This window comes from Myxine glutinosa, chromosome 14 (assembly GCF_964187855.1).
Source record: "Myxine glutinosa chromosome 14, kmMyxGlut1.1, whole genome shotgun sequence".
Taxonomy (NCBI): domain Eukaryota; kingdom Metazoa; phylum Chordata; class Myxini; order Myxiniformes; family Myxinidae; genus Myxine; species Myxine glutinosa.
The window spans coordinates 7,545,008-7,558,905 of record NC_136274.1 but is presented as its reverse complement, the minus strand read 5'-3'; the positions used below and the strand labels follow the sequence as shown (position 1 = coordinate 7,558,905).

At 46.0% G+C, this 13,898-nt stretch overlaps 1 protein-coding gene across 4 annotated transcripts in view; it reads left to right on the top strand.

The window, feature by feature from the left end:
* The first annotated feature begins 413 nt into the window (after nt 1-413).
* CCDC92 (coiled-coil domain containing 92) overlaps nt 414-13,898 on the top strand; it is a 67,019-nt gene continuing 53,534 nt past the window's right edge. Inside the window, exons 1-2 of one of the 4 annotated variants that reach the window (XM_068135041.2) lie at nt 414-544; nt 2,396-2,620. Coding sequence is in view for 1 of the 4 variants with exons in the window: in XM_068135037.2 (XP_067991138.2) it covers nt 523-544 (22 nt within the window). In the remaining 3 variants the exon portion in view is untranslated. Of the gene's footprint in view, nt 610-2,395; nt 2,657-13,898 lie in introns of those variants that run through there. The other 3 variants (XM_068135037.2, XM_068135040.2, XM_068135039.2) reach the window with 3 other exon arrangements.

Here is a 13,898-nt window from a genome sequence, read left to right as displayed (position 1 = left end):
TGTGCTTACCTGGGATACACGTCATGACGTCAAGTCCGATTTCATATCAACGGCGGAATTTTGAAAACGTCAGCTGTAATTGTCACTCTTCTTCTTCCTCCTCTCCACCCATTCCCTTTCTGACACTTCATCTCCCGTAACGGTATTTTTCGAACTTCTCCTCCGGTACGTACTATGTAGATGTCCCACGAAACAACACAATGTCAACGTTCCACGAACCGTAGTTTTGGTGTTGATTTCTAATACTGGCCCAAAGATCTGCACTTTCCGGGAGCGAACATGCGTTTCTAACGTCCACCGAGGAATAGTGGGTTTTGTATTAGGTTTTAAATAATGAACCGCACAGAAGTCTTTCGCCCACTACCCCGCCCAGAAGTCTTTCGCCCACTACCCCGCCCAGAAGTCTTTCGCCCACTACACCGCCCAGCTGTGAGTCCGCACTGCGGTTGTCTTGGAGACGATAAAGTGGCGCGCGCCCTTGCGTGCGGCGTCACCTTTTCTTGAGCCGTTTTACCTCAGGCAATGAACGTATTGACATTCAACGGTATGTGCGACGTTTAACTTCGTTCACCTCGGCGAACCCGGCTTTGTTTCCGTGAACCTTCCAAGGTTTGTGATATTTCTGTGAGCCGTTGTGCGGGCGTGGCCGGGTGTCATAATAATCATTTAATTTATTAATTTGTTCATCAATCATTAGAGCGATTCACCGATCCGATGTGTTTGAACGTCGTTATACTGGATGAAAATATCCGTTTTGATACTTTTTTAAAAAACGGATACCTGTTTGTACAACGGACCGAAAGGTAAAAGTGCGTGACGTCATCGCGTTTTTTTTTTTTTTTTTTTTTTTTTTTTTTTCCTGTATACAGAGTCGAGGCTCGTGGAAGAGGTACAACAGAACGGATCAGGACGCAGCACAACAAAAGGAAAAGCAGAAAGAGAAGGGGGAATGTGAACAGCAGGGCCGATGGAGAAAAAAATGTAGAGACGGACAAACTAGGGATGTGGGGGTAAGGTGGAGGTGGAGGTGGAGGGGAGAATGCACGGGGTGGACACAGAAACAAAATTGAGGAGGATTTATATCGAGGGTAGAAAAGATCATGGTTTTGGATTGGGGATGATCTGAGATGGTGGTGAACAGGTGTCTTGAATACCTGGAGGGATGAATGAGATTGGAGAGAATGTGGAAGTTTGTTCTACAGGTGGTTAAAAACGAGCAACCAATGAGTGGAGGTGAGCAGTGAACCTGGATTTAGGTAGTTTCACCGGAAGGGGCTGATGGGGGACCACGTGTGTTCTGCGGAAACCTGGGGGCGGGGGACAAAGCACGGAGAGGGCGGACGCTGCAACACCAACAAGGAGTTTTGTTTCTGACCGGTCACACCACACATATCATTGATTACCACATTGAGAACTGCTATGACCTTGCCCCACCATCCTCACCATTGTTACGACCCACGATGGACACCGGCGTCACAAACGTGGCGTTGGGGAACTTGGAATATCCACTCAAGGGGTCCAAGGTAACGAACCCCAAATCACGTTAAGTTCCCTGTGTGTGGCTCGCACCGTATAGCCAATCGGATTGACCGAGCGGAATGATCCTATCCGAATGCCGGCGCCAGATTATAACCCGTCCATGTGCTATCCCAACTAGATTTACGACCATGCTGGAGTGCGTCTACTAGTGGTACAAGGTCAAGCACGATGGGATTAAATGCCACTCATTTGCCTCATAAATCGGGAAACAGAATACACGGACTTGGCATAGTCCGCACAAAAAGCAAGAATGCAGTCGGAAGATCGTGAGGGCACTCATTCATCATAACGGGATTGATGAATTGCCAAGTAAACGCATAACTGATCACAACGAAGCCGACGGATGCCCGCCAGTCGCCACATACAAGGAGCTACCTCGCCTAGGCGAGGAAAAGGAAGTAAAATCAAAACAAAAAATTACAGAAGGACAATGAGAGATAAGGTAGGGAAAGGGAATTTGGGGCCTGTTAGTATGGGAGTCGTGACGGTTCGGTCAGAGCAGCCACGCAGAAGGCAGGAAGAAACGACTCGGGCCCGGTTCGGGCACCGAGCATCTCTCGAAGCATCAATGTGTGTGCTGTCTCTTGGATGAATGTTAACCTGGACGTCCCGTCTGCCGGCATTAGTTGGTGGGTGTTGAGTATCCCACAGTGTTTTTCGCAAAGAGTAGGTGAGTTATTATCTCTGGCACCCTGAGCAAATTACAAATTCCGTCGGCCAGAACCTACAGGGGGGTATTGGGTCAGCGGCACAGTCAATGTTGCTACTCACAGACCTATGCTGCATATGAAATAAGAAGAATGCAATCCGTCTTGAGCGTCTTTTGCTCATTCTCACTTGTCCTTTCTCCCTCAAGAATAATGCGGATACAAATGGCGTAGTTCTACCTGCAACAACGCAGCACTTGCAGGAGGCCTCGCCTGTACCAAAGACCCTGCCCACCAATGACATAAGAGATAAAATGCCTTCTCTTCTCCACTGGTTCTGTGCTACTGGCTCTGAGATGAGCACGATTTTTCTTCACCACCATCTCTTATAACCACCGTGGTTTTATCTCTGCTTCCATCTCTGCTCCTCCGAGGTACCCAATCACCGCTGCAGGATTAACGGGACAGAGGTACCACACAAGTGTGTTAACACATACAGTCATGGCCAAAAATATTGCCACCCTTGCAATATTTTGCATTTTTCATTGCTTTTTTCAAATAATGCACCATTTCTTCCAGAAGATTGTTGAAATTAGAAAATCTTTTGTGATCCACATTTGTATTTCTTTGGTTTCCAGTGGAACAAAACAAAAAAATCTGAAAAAATTACGAAACCTTGGCTTATTCCACACAGAAATCCAAAAATGGCCTGGACAATATTATTGGCACCTTTTGAAGTTGTTAGAAATAATTAGATTTCAAGCAGGTGATTCTCCTTTACTTTGGAATTTAACTCACCTGTGGTGAACTGCAGGTGCCTGCAATATAAAAATCACTCATTCAACCAGTTTGAATAGAGAAAATGAGTCATTCTGCTGTTCTGTGTCACTGTGTGTACAGCAATGAGCATGGAGAAAAGAAAGAAAACCAGAGAATTGTCTGAGGAGGTGAGACACAAGATTGTAGCCAAGCATGCACAATCTCAAGGCTACAAGTCCATCTCCAGAGATCTTGATATTCCTGTCTCTACCGTGCGCAATGTTATCAGGAAGTTCAAGGCCCATGGCACTGTCGCCAACCTCCATGGACGTGGCCGCAAGAGAAAACTTGATCGAATATGGCAGCGAAGGATTGTTCGAATGGTGGAGAAAGCACCTCGATCAACTGCAAAACAGATTCAAGCTGAACTTCAGACGCAAGGTACGACAGTTTCAATTCGCACCATCCGTCACCAACTCAATGAAAGGGGGTTCTCGCCGGTCGGAGTCCCAGGAGGACCCCACTGTAGAGAAAGCCTGACTGGAGTTTGCCAAAACACACCTGAACAAGCCAAAATCCTTCTGGGAGAATGGCCTGTGGCAGATGAGACCAAATTAGAGCTTTTGGGTAAAGCACATCATCTCTATGTTTACAGAAAACAAAATGGAGCCTTCAAAGAAAAGAACACCTTCTCTACAGTGAAACATGGAGGAGGTTCAGTGATGCTTTGGGGTTGCTGTGCTGCCTCTGGCACTGGGTACCTTGAATGTGTGCATGGCATCATGAAATCAGGAGATTACCGAGGCATTTTGGAGCGCAATGTTCAACCCAGTGTCAGAAAGCTGGGTTTCCGTCGAAGGTCATGGCTCTTGCATCAGGACAATGACCCCAAACACACTTCAAAGAGCACCCAGGAATGGCTCAACACAAAACGCTGGACTGTTCTGAAGTGGCCAGCATTGAGTCCAGATCTAAATCCCATTGAACAACTGTGGGGAGGTCTGAAAACAGCAGTTGGGAGAAGGCACAATTTTGCACAAGAAGCTCAAAACAGGCCACAACAGGCACAAGATTGCCAGTTTGCACAAGAAGTGTGGGCCAAACCACCAGTGGAGATGTGTAGGAAGCTCATTCATGGCTATAGGAAGCGCTTGACTGCAGTTATTTTGTCCATAGGCCGTGCTACCAAATATTAAGTTAAGGGTGTCAATAATTTTGTCAATGCCATTTCTTTTTATTTTCTGATTTAAAAAGAAATATATTAAGTTCTGAATCAAAAACAAAGGTTCTGTAATATTAACAGTGAAATAAACAATTGTGGAGACCAAATACTTGTGTCAATTTCAACTTATTTTTAGAGATACAACAACAACAACAACAACAACAAGAACAGGGATTTTAAGGACATTTTCCCTGCTAGAGCGTGGGTTAGCCTTGCAGTCCCCATGACAATCTTCTCCATTTTGCCCTATTTTCTGCATCTCTCCTTGTTAACCCCCTTGCCCACATTTCTTCTTCCACCACCTTTAGCCAAGGCTTTCTCGGTCTTCCCCGTCCTCTACTTCCTTCTACATTCATTTCCACCACTCTTCTCAACCAGTTACTTTCATCCTTCCTCAACACATGACCAAACCATCTCAACCTGTTCCTCTTCACAGCATCAATCACAGGCTCTATTCCCATCATTTTTCGCAAATCATCATTTGTCTTCCTCTCTCTCAACGATACTCCGCACATCCACCGAACCATTTGCATTTCCACCCTTTCCAGCCTTCGTTGCTGCTCTACGTTCATTACCCATGTCTCGCTCCCATAAATCATAACACTTCTCACACATGCAGCATACACCTTTCCCTTAAGCTTCAACGACACTCCCTTCCTCATCAACACGCCGCTCAGTTCCCGAAACGTCTTCATGCACATCTCACTCCAGCAACTGTTGCCGAGTCTGATCCACCTTCTCCATTCAGCATGTCTCCGAGGTAGCAAAATGTTTTCACACCTTCCAGCTTCACGCCGTCTCCAAGATCCAACTCAACATTTCCTCCATCTGTAGCTCCCTATGTGTACAACCTGACATTTGAATGTAGCTGCCACACTGGTTAATGACCCGCTCAAACCACTACATTTTTGATGAACCCACTCAGCGCACATTGTACATTGAATGGAGTTCACTCCAACACCCTTCCTGCACACAGCATACGGCCACTTCCCAGTTCTTTCCACGTCACCACATGCGTTACCACTTGCCATCACCTTCGTTTTTTCCGATATTCACCTTCAGACCTTTTGTCTCCATACTTTCCTTCCACTTGTTCATCTTCTCCTTCAGTCCATCCATACTTTCTGCAATCAAAACCAGATCATCTGCATACAACAACTCCCACAGTAAACCCTCCTTTACGTTCTGAGCCAGCACCTCCATCACAGCTACAAATAGTAGTGGACTTAGTACCGACCCCTGATGCACTCCCACCTTCACCTCAAACTCACCACTGTTCCCGTCCTTCGTCCTTACAGCTGTGCGCGCTCTTTTGTACATTGCCATCACTACTCTGATCAACCATTCTTCCACTCCTAACTTCCTCAAGGCCCATGTCACTACTTCGGGTGGAACCCTATCGAATGCTTTCTCCAGATCAACAAACCCAAGAAACAACTTCTTCCTCTTCTCCATGTACTACTCCTGCAACTGCCTAACAATAAAAAGCGCATCTGTAGTTCTTCTTCCTGGCATAAAACCAAACTGCATTTCGTCGATCTTCACTTTCTTCCTTGTCCTCCTCTCCAACACCCTTTCCAATACCTTCATTCCATGCTCCAATAACTTTATCGCTCGATACGAGCCACAGTCCAGGGGGTCACCTTTCCCTTTGTATAGAGGGATGAGGGTACTGGAATGCGGCCTTCTTTCAACACCAGATTGCAGATCTCTGTCATTCTCTTCACACCCCCAATTTCCCGCTGCCTTCAACATATCTCCCACAACTCCCGTCGGCCCTCCCGCTTTTCTCCTCTTCATTGCTTTCATCGCTTCCTCAACTTCCTTCTCAGTTATCTTCCCTGCTAATCCTAAAACTGGGTTACTCTCTATGTTGCCATCCCATTCATTCTCGGCATTCAACAGCATTTCCATATATCTCTTCCATCTTCCTTTAATTCCATCTGGGTCCACAACGATTTGTCCCACTTCATCCTTCAAGCAACTCACCCCCATCACATCACACCTCTTTCGCTATCTGCTTTGCAATCCTGAATCTAATCTAATCTCTCTAATCCTCTTCCGAATCCAAGCGTTCTCTGAACATTTTCCTGCATGCCTCCTGTGCCTTTGCTGCCTCTTTCTTTGCAGCCTTCTTGGCTGCCTCTTCTGCCCCTGTACCCTTCGCCTTCGGCCACTCCTTGAACTTCTTCCTCTTCAATCCTCTTTCCAACTTCATCATCCCACCACCATGTTTCCGAGTGCCTCGGTGGTCCTTTTGTCCATCCACATACCTCACCAAAGGTTTCCAACAGACTATCTTTCATTGACATCCAACCACTTTCAAGCTCAACCACATCAGCCTCTAGCATACTCAGCCTCTCTTTTAATGCCTCCCTCACTATCACCTCTTTCAACCTCCACACCTTCATTCTCGGTTGGTACTTCATCCACCAAGCTCTCCTCACACCTTGCACTCTTATGTCGCAGACAACCAAGTGGTGCTGTGAAAGAGCCTCCTCCCCCGGGATCACCTTTGTGTCCCGGAGGTTCCCCCTCTCTTTGTCCTACGCACCATCAGGTAGTCAACGGTTGTCATCGACCCACCTGACGTGTATGTAACAAGCTTATTATCCCCTTTCTGGAACTGAGTATTACAAATCAACAAACCAGCTCCATCAACAAACTCCAAAATCCTTTCACCTTCTCCATTCTTCACACCATATCCATAACCCCCATGAACTCCCTCAAAACCGTCTTTACACCTTCCCACATGTCCATTTAGGTCTCCTCCTACCACAACAACTTCCTCATCTTTCACGTTTTCCATCAGCTTCTCTATCGCACACCAGAACTTGTCCTTCTCTTCATCGCTCCGACCAACCTGCGGATCATATCCCGAGATGACGTTCACCAAGGGCATTCCAATCATCATTTTCACCATCTACCTTTCACTCACTCTAGTCACACTCACCACACTGTCTACAAACTCCTCAGAAAACATGACACCAACACTATGCACGCCTTCCGGGCACCCTTGCCGCACAAACTTGTATTTCTGTCCCTGCCTACCCTTCACCATTCTCACACCACTTTCCTTCCATCTCGTCTCCTGCACACAACATTTGTCCTCTCTTCTTCTGACCAATACTTCCACCACTTCTCCTGATCTCCCTGTCATTGTCCCGACATTCCATGTCCCAAACCTCAGAAACCGATCTCCACGTCGGGCATCAGACGTTTCGTCGTCATAAATGGAGTGATTTCCACCCATGCTTCGATCGGGTTCCCCACCTTGATTTTTGATGAGAGGGAGTGAGGTCCCCCACGGGGTACATCGGGCTGTACCCTGCCCATATGTAATTGTAATTGTCATGGTTCCCTTTTTGAGGCAGTTTATGGCCGGATACCCTGCCTGACGCCAACCTTTTTAGTCGCCTCTTACGACACGCAGGGATACGGTGTACCTATTCTAATCCGGGGTAAACACCAGGGAACTTTTTTTTAGAGATAATCGTGAGTTATTTGAAAAAAGTGCAAGGGTGCCAATATTTTTGGCCACGACTGTAATAACCATGTTAAATAACCATTACATTGATATGTCCTCAGCTGTCTCTCTCTCTCTCTCTCTCTCTCTCTCTCTCTCTCTCTCTCTCCTCTCTCTCTCTCTCTCTCCTCTCTCTCTCCTCTCTCTCTCCTCTCTCTCTCTCCTCTCTCTCTCTCCCCTCTCTCTCCTCTCTCTCTCCTCTCTCTCTCTCCTCTCTCTCTCCTCTCTCTCTCCTCTCTCTCTCTCCTCTCTCTCCTCTCTCTCTCCTCTCTCTCTCCTCTCTCTCTCTCATACCATGTGGTTGCTTTTCAGCAGGAGGTACTGTGAGACTTTAATTTAAAATGTATTAAATCGATTTTTATTTTTTTTCACTGATCTACACGTAATACCCAATAATGTCAAAGTGGATTTTTTTTTTTTTTTGAAATTTTTACAAAATAATTAAAATGAAAAGCTGAAATGTCTTGAGTCAATAAGTATTCAACACCTTTGCTATGATGCTCCAAATTGAGCTCAGGTAAATCCAATTTCCTTTGATTTATCCATGAGATGTCTCTACAACTTGATTGGAGTCCACCTGTGACCAATCCAATTGACTGGACATTATTTAGAAAGAAACACACCTTTCTATACAAGGTTCCACAGTTGACGGCACATGTCAGAGGAGAAACTCGACCATGAAGTGCAAGGAACTGTCCATAGAACTCCGAGATAGAATTGTGAGGAGGCAAAGATCTGGGGAAGAGTATAAAGCTATTTCTAGCGTGTTCAAAGTTCCCAAGAGCACAGTGAGCTCCATCATTAGGAAATGGAAATAATATGGAACTACTCAGACTCTTCCTAGAGCTGGCCGTCCGACCGAACTGAGCAACTGGGAAAGAAGGACCTTGATCAGGGAGGTTACCAAGAACCCAATGACCATTCTGAAATTTGGAAAAATTCTGGAATTTGCAATAAGGCACATGAAAGATTCAGAATATGAGGCAAAAATATTCTGTGGTCTGATGAGATGAAAATTTAACTCTTTGGTCTGAATGCAAAGCGCTGCACAAGACGGAAACCGAGCACAGCTCATCATCCATCTAACACCATCCGTACCATGAAGCAAGGTGGTTGCAGCATCATGCCATGTGGTTGCTTTTCAGCACGAGGGACTGTGAGACTTGGAGGATGGAGGGAACAATGAATGGAGCCAAATACAGGCAAATCGTTGAGGACAACCTGCTTCAGAGTGCAAAAGACCTTACACTGCGGCGAAGATTTACGTTCAAACAGGACAATGACCCCAAACATACAGCCAAAGCAACACTGGAATGCCTTCAGAACAAGATTGTGAAAGTCCTTGAGTGGCCCAGACAAAGCCCAAACTTGAATCTCAGTGAGAATCTGCGGAAAGACATGAAGATTGTTGTTCACTGACGCTACCCATCCAACTTGACAAGGGTTGAGCAATTCTGCAAGGAAGAATGGGAGAAACCCCAAATCCAGATGTGTAAAGCTGATACAGACATACCCAAGAAGACTCGAAGCTGTAATCGCTACCAAAGGTGCTTCAACTTCTACAGACGTGACCATCTCCACTGTGGGTCAATGTAGCTTGTTGCTTGTTTTAACCGATTGGGAGACTGGACAATGACTGTACCTTATTTTTGATGGATCTTCCAAAAATTGACGTATGCCTTCTCTGTGCTCTATCAAGCTATTAAATGTTCTTCCTGATCTCCCTGTCATTGTCCCGACATTCCATGTCCCAAACCTCAGAAACCGATCTCCACGTCGGGCATCAGACGTTTCGTCGTCATAAATGGAGTGATTTCCACCCATGCTTCGATCGGGTTCCCCACCTTGATTTTTGATGAGAGGGAGTGAGGTCCCCCACGGGGTACCCGATCACAGACTGGGCAAACAAGTGGAACATGTCTTTCAATCCTGACAAATCTCACACTCTTACGATGTCTCTCCGAAAAGACCGACTGGACAACCCTCCCATCCACTTTCTGAATAATCCTCTCCAAGAAGTTCTGTCACTCAAGCTTTTGGGTCTCACTATCTGCCATGATCTTTCCTGGGAAAACCATATTTCAAATCTGGCCTCCAAAGCCAGTCGCCGACTGGGCATCCTCCGTCGTGCGAAGTCCTTCCTTGGCACACCTGAGCTCCTCACCACTTACAAGGCTTTCATCCGCAGCTCAATGGAATACTGCTCTCCCCTCTGGGCTGGTGCTCCTGCCTCACACCTAGCTCGTCTTCACGCTGTTGAAACCAAAGCATTCAGAATCATTGGAATCTCCCGCGATGAAGCTAACTCCAAGGGCCTCTCACTCACTCACCGCAGGCAGGTTGGTGGTCTTTCCATCTTCTACCGACTCCTCTCTGGCCTTGCCCCCCTCAGCTCTCTCTGGGCTCTGTCCCGCAAATATTCCTACAGGTCGCACAAGATCTGCCTGCAACCCTCTTATGGTCAAACTGCCAAAATCAAGACTCTCTGCTCACCTTCACTCCTTCATTCCTCTTTTCTCCCGCCTCTGGAACAAACTCCCTCACTCTCTTCAATCCCACTCCACCCTCCAGGTCTTTAAAACAGCTGTTCACCACCATCTCTTATCTTCCCCCATCCAAAACCTTGATCTTTTCTACCCCCGCTAATTTCACCCTAATTCCACTTTTTTGAAATACCAACTTCTGTCCTGGAAGTCATTGGTGTCCTTGTGTTTTATACTTCTCCCTCCACCCCCCCCCCCTTCCCATGCCTCCTCCCCCCAAGCCCTCTCCCTTCCACACATCTCCCTGCTCTCAAATGTTGTGTTTGTGTGCTTCACCTTCTCTCCCCATCTTGTTTTCCGCTCCCGCTTTTTATATATTTTGTTTGTCTGGTTGATTTGTTTGTGAAGTAAATGTTAGCTCCTTCACGAGCCTCGATTCAGTATACAAAAAAAAAAAAAAAAAAAAAAAAAAAAAAAATGCATGGCAGGCCCTGAATATACCAGAGCTGCACACTCTTCATCCATCTCCTCTCCTCTTTCTTTCTCATTTCCCCCAGTTGTTGTGTTTGGAGAGATCATCCCATTCCTCATTTTCTCTCTCCAAACCCTTCCTTTTTCCCTCACCATCTATCCCTTTCCTCCTCCCCATCCAGCCCCTTTTCTCGCTTCCCATCCGTCCCCTTTCTTGCTCCCCATCCATCCACCTTTCTCTCTCCCCATCCACTCTCTTTGTCTCCACATCCGCCACCTTTCTTGCTCCACATGCTCCCCCTTTCTCGCTCCCCATCTGTCCCCTTTCTCTCCCCCAATCTCATTCCCCATCCTCCCCCTTTGTTGTTCCCATCCTCCCCCTTTGTTGTTCCCATCCTCCCCCTTTGTTGTTCCCATCCTCCCCCTTTCTTGTTCCCATCCATCGCTTTCTCGCTCCCCATCCCTACCCTTTGCCATTCCCCATTCCCTATTCCCATTATATAAACATACAGTCACGTGAAAAAGTAAATACATCCCATGTAAAGTTTTGACTTTTTCAATATATTTCAACACACAGCTATTTTGATCTTCATTTCAACAATATTGATAGATAAAGGTGATATAATATAACAAATATCATGAAACATTTACATTTTATAGTCCATTGTATAATTTAAATAAACGTAAATGCAAAATTTGCATGTGGAAAAAGTAAGTACACCCCTACTTTTATCACTGCTTCAAATACCTAAAATTAGAATCAGGTGCACCAGCTCAGGTGCAAATGATTAGATCATCGTTAGAGAGGATCTTGGAGGAACCTGTCTTATTTAAACCTCAGACATTTAGTTTGGTTTGCTCTTTGTTGTTGAAGTGTGCGGCGTCACCATGCCTAGATCAAAAGAGCTCTCTGAGGCCTTCAGAAAGAAGGTTATAGATGCCTACGAGTCTGGGAAGGGATTTAAAAAGATCTCCAAACAATTTGAAATCAATCATTCGACTGTCGGGAAGATCATCTACAAGTGGAGAAGATTCCAAACAACTGCCAACTTGTTCAGGCCAGGCCGCCCCAGCAAGTTCAGCCCGTGAGCAGACCGCAAGATGCTGAAAGAAGTCTCAAAGAACCCCAGAATGTCATTACGGGACCTACAGGTAGCTCTTGCCACTGTTGATGTCAAAGTGCACGAGTCTACCACGAGAAAGAGGCTGCACAAATTTGATCTACATGGGAGGTGTGCCAGGAGGAAACCTTTGCTGTCCAGAAAGAACATCAGGGCAAGACTAAATTTTGCCAATGAACACCTAGGCAAAGACCAACACTTCTGGAGCAATGTGCTCTGGACAGATGAGTCAAAGGTAGAGCTATTTGGCCACAGTACCAGAAGACATGTTTGGCGAAAACCAAAGACAGCATTTGACCACAAGAACCTGATACCAACTGTAAAGCATGGTGGTGGAAATATTATGGTTTGGGGCAGCTTTGCTGCATCAGGGCCTGGGCAGCTCACCATCATAGAATCCATTATGAATTCTTCATTGTACCAGAGGGTGCTTGAGGATAATGTGATGCCATCTGTCGGAAAGTTGAAGGTGGACCTTGCAACATGACAATGACCCTAAACATCCACTTCCACCCTCCACCCTCCCATCCTCCACCCTCCCATCCACTTTCTGAATAATCCTCTCCAAGAAGTTCTGTCACTCAAGCTTTTGGGTCTCACTATTTGCCATGATCTTTCCTGGGAAAACCACATTTCAAATCTGGCCTCCAAAGCCAGTCGCCGACTGGGCATCCTCCGTCGTGTGAAGTCCTTCCTTGGCACACCTGAGCTCCTCACCACATACAAGGCTTTCAGCCACAGCTCTATGGAATACTGCTCTCCCCTCTGGTCTGGTGCTCCTGCCTCACACCTAGCCCGTCTTCACGCTGTTGAAACCAAAGCGTTCAGAATCATTGGAATCTCCCGCGATGAAGCTAACTCCAAGGGCCTTTCACTCACTCACCGCAGGCAGGTTGGTGGTCTTTCCGTCTTCTACCGACTCCTCTCTGGCCTTGCCCCCCCAGCCCTCTCTGGGCTCTGTCCCCCAAATATTCCTACAGGTTGCACAAGATCTGCCTGCAACCCTCTTATGGTTAAACTGCCAAAATCAAGACTTTCTGCTCACCTTCACTCCTTCATTCCTCTTTTCTCCCGCCTCTGGAACAAACTCCCTCACTCTCTTCAATCCCACTGCACCCTCCAGGTCTTTAAAACAGCTGTTCACCACCATCTCTTATCCTCCCCCATCCAAAACCTTGATCTTTTCTACCCCCGCTAATTTCGGTCCCCTTGTGTTTTATACCTCTCCCCCCCGCCCTCCCCCTCCCACGCCTCCTGCCCCCAAGCCCTCTCCCTCCCACACTTCTCCCTGCTCTCAAATGTTGTGGTTGTGTGCTTCCCCTTCTCTCCCCATCTTGTCTTCCGCTCCCTCTTTTTGTGTGTTTTGTTTGTCTGGTTGATTTGTTTGTGAAATAAATGTTAGCTCTTTCACGAGCCTCGATTCAGTATACAAAAAAAAAAAAAAAAAAAAAAAAAAAAAAAAAAAAAAAAAAAAAAAAAAAAAAAAAAAAAAAAAAAAAACATACCAGTAAATCCACCAAGGAATGGCTGAAAAGAAATAAATGGAGGGTTCTGGAATTGCCAAGTCAAAGCCCGGATCTAAATCCCATCGAGATGTTGTGGAGGGATTTGAAACGAGCTGTGCATGCAAGAAACCCCTCAAACATCGCACAGCTGAAAGAATTCTGCACGGAGGAGTGGGCAAAAATTTCTCCCAGTCGATGTCAGAGACTGGCAGACAGTTATAAGAAATGCCTACTTGAGGTTGTTTCTGCCAAAGGGGGCAATACCACCTATTAGAGCCAAGGGTGTACTTACTTTTTCCACATACGAAATTTGCATTTATGTTTATTTAAATTATACAATGGACTACAAAATGTAAATGTTTCATGATATTTCTTATATAATATCACCTTTATCTATCAATATTGTTGAAACGAAGATCAAATAGCTGTATGTTGAAATATGTTGAAAAAGTCAAAACTTTACATGGGGTGTACTTACTTTTTCGTGTGTGTGTGTGTGTGTGTGTGTGTGTGTGTGTGTGTGTGTGTGTGTGTGTGTGTGTGTGTGTGTGTGTGTGTGTGTGTGTGTGTGTGTGTGTGTATATATTACACAACAGGTGTTGCCTGGTGTTGGCTTAGTGATTAG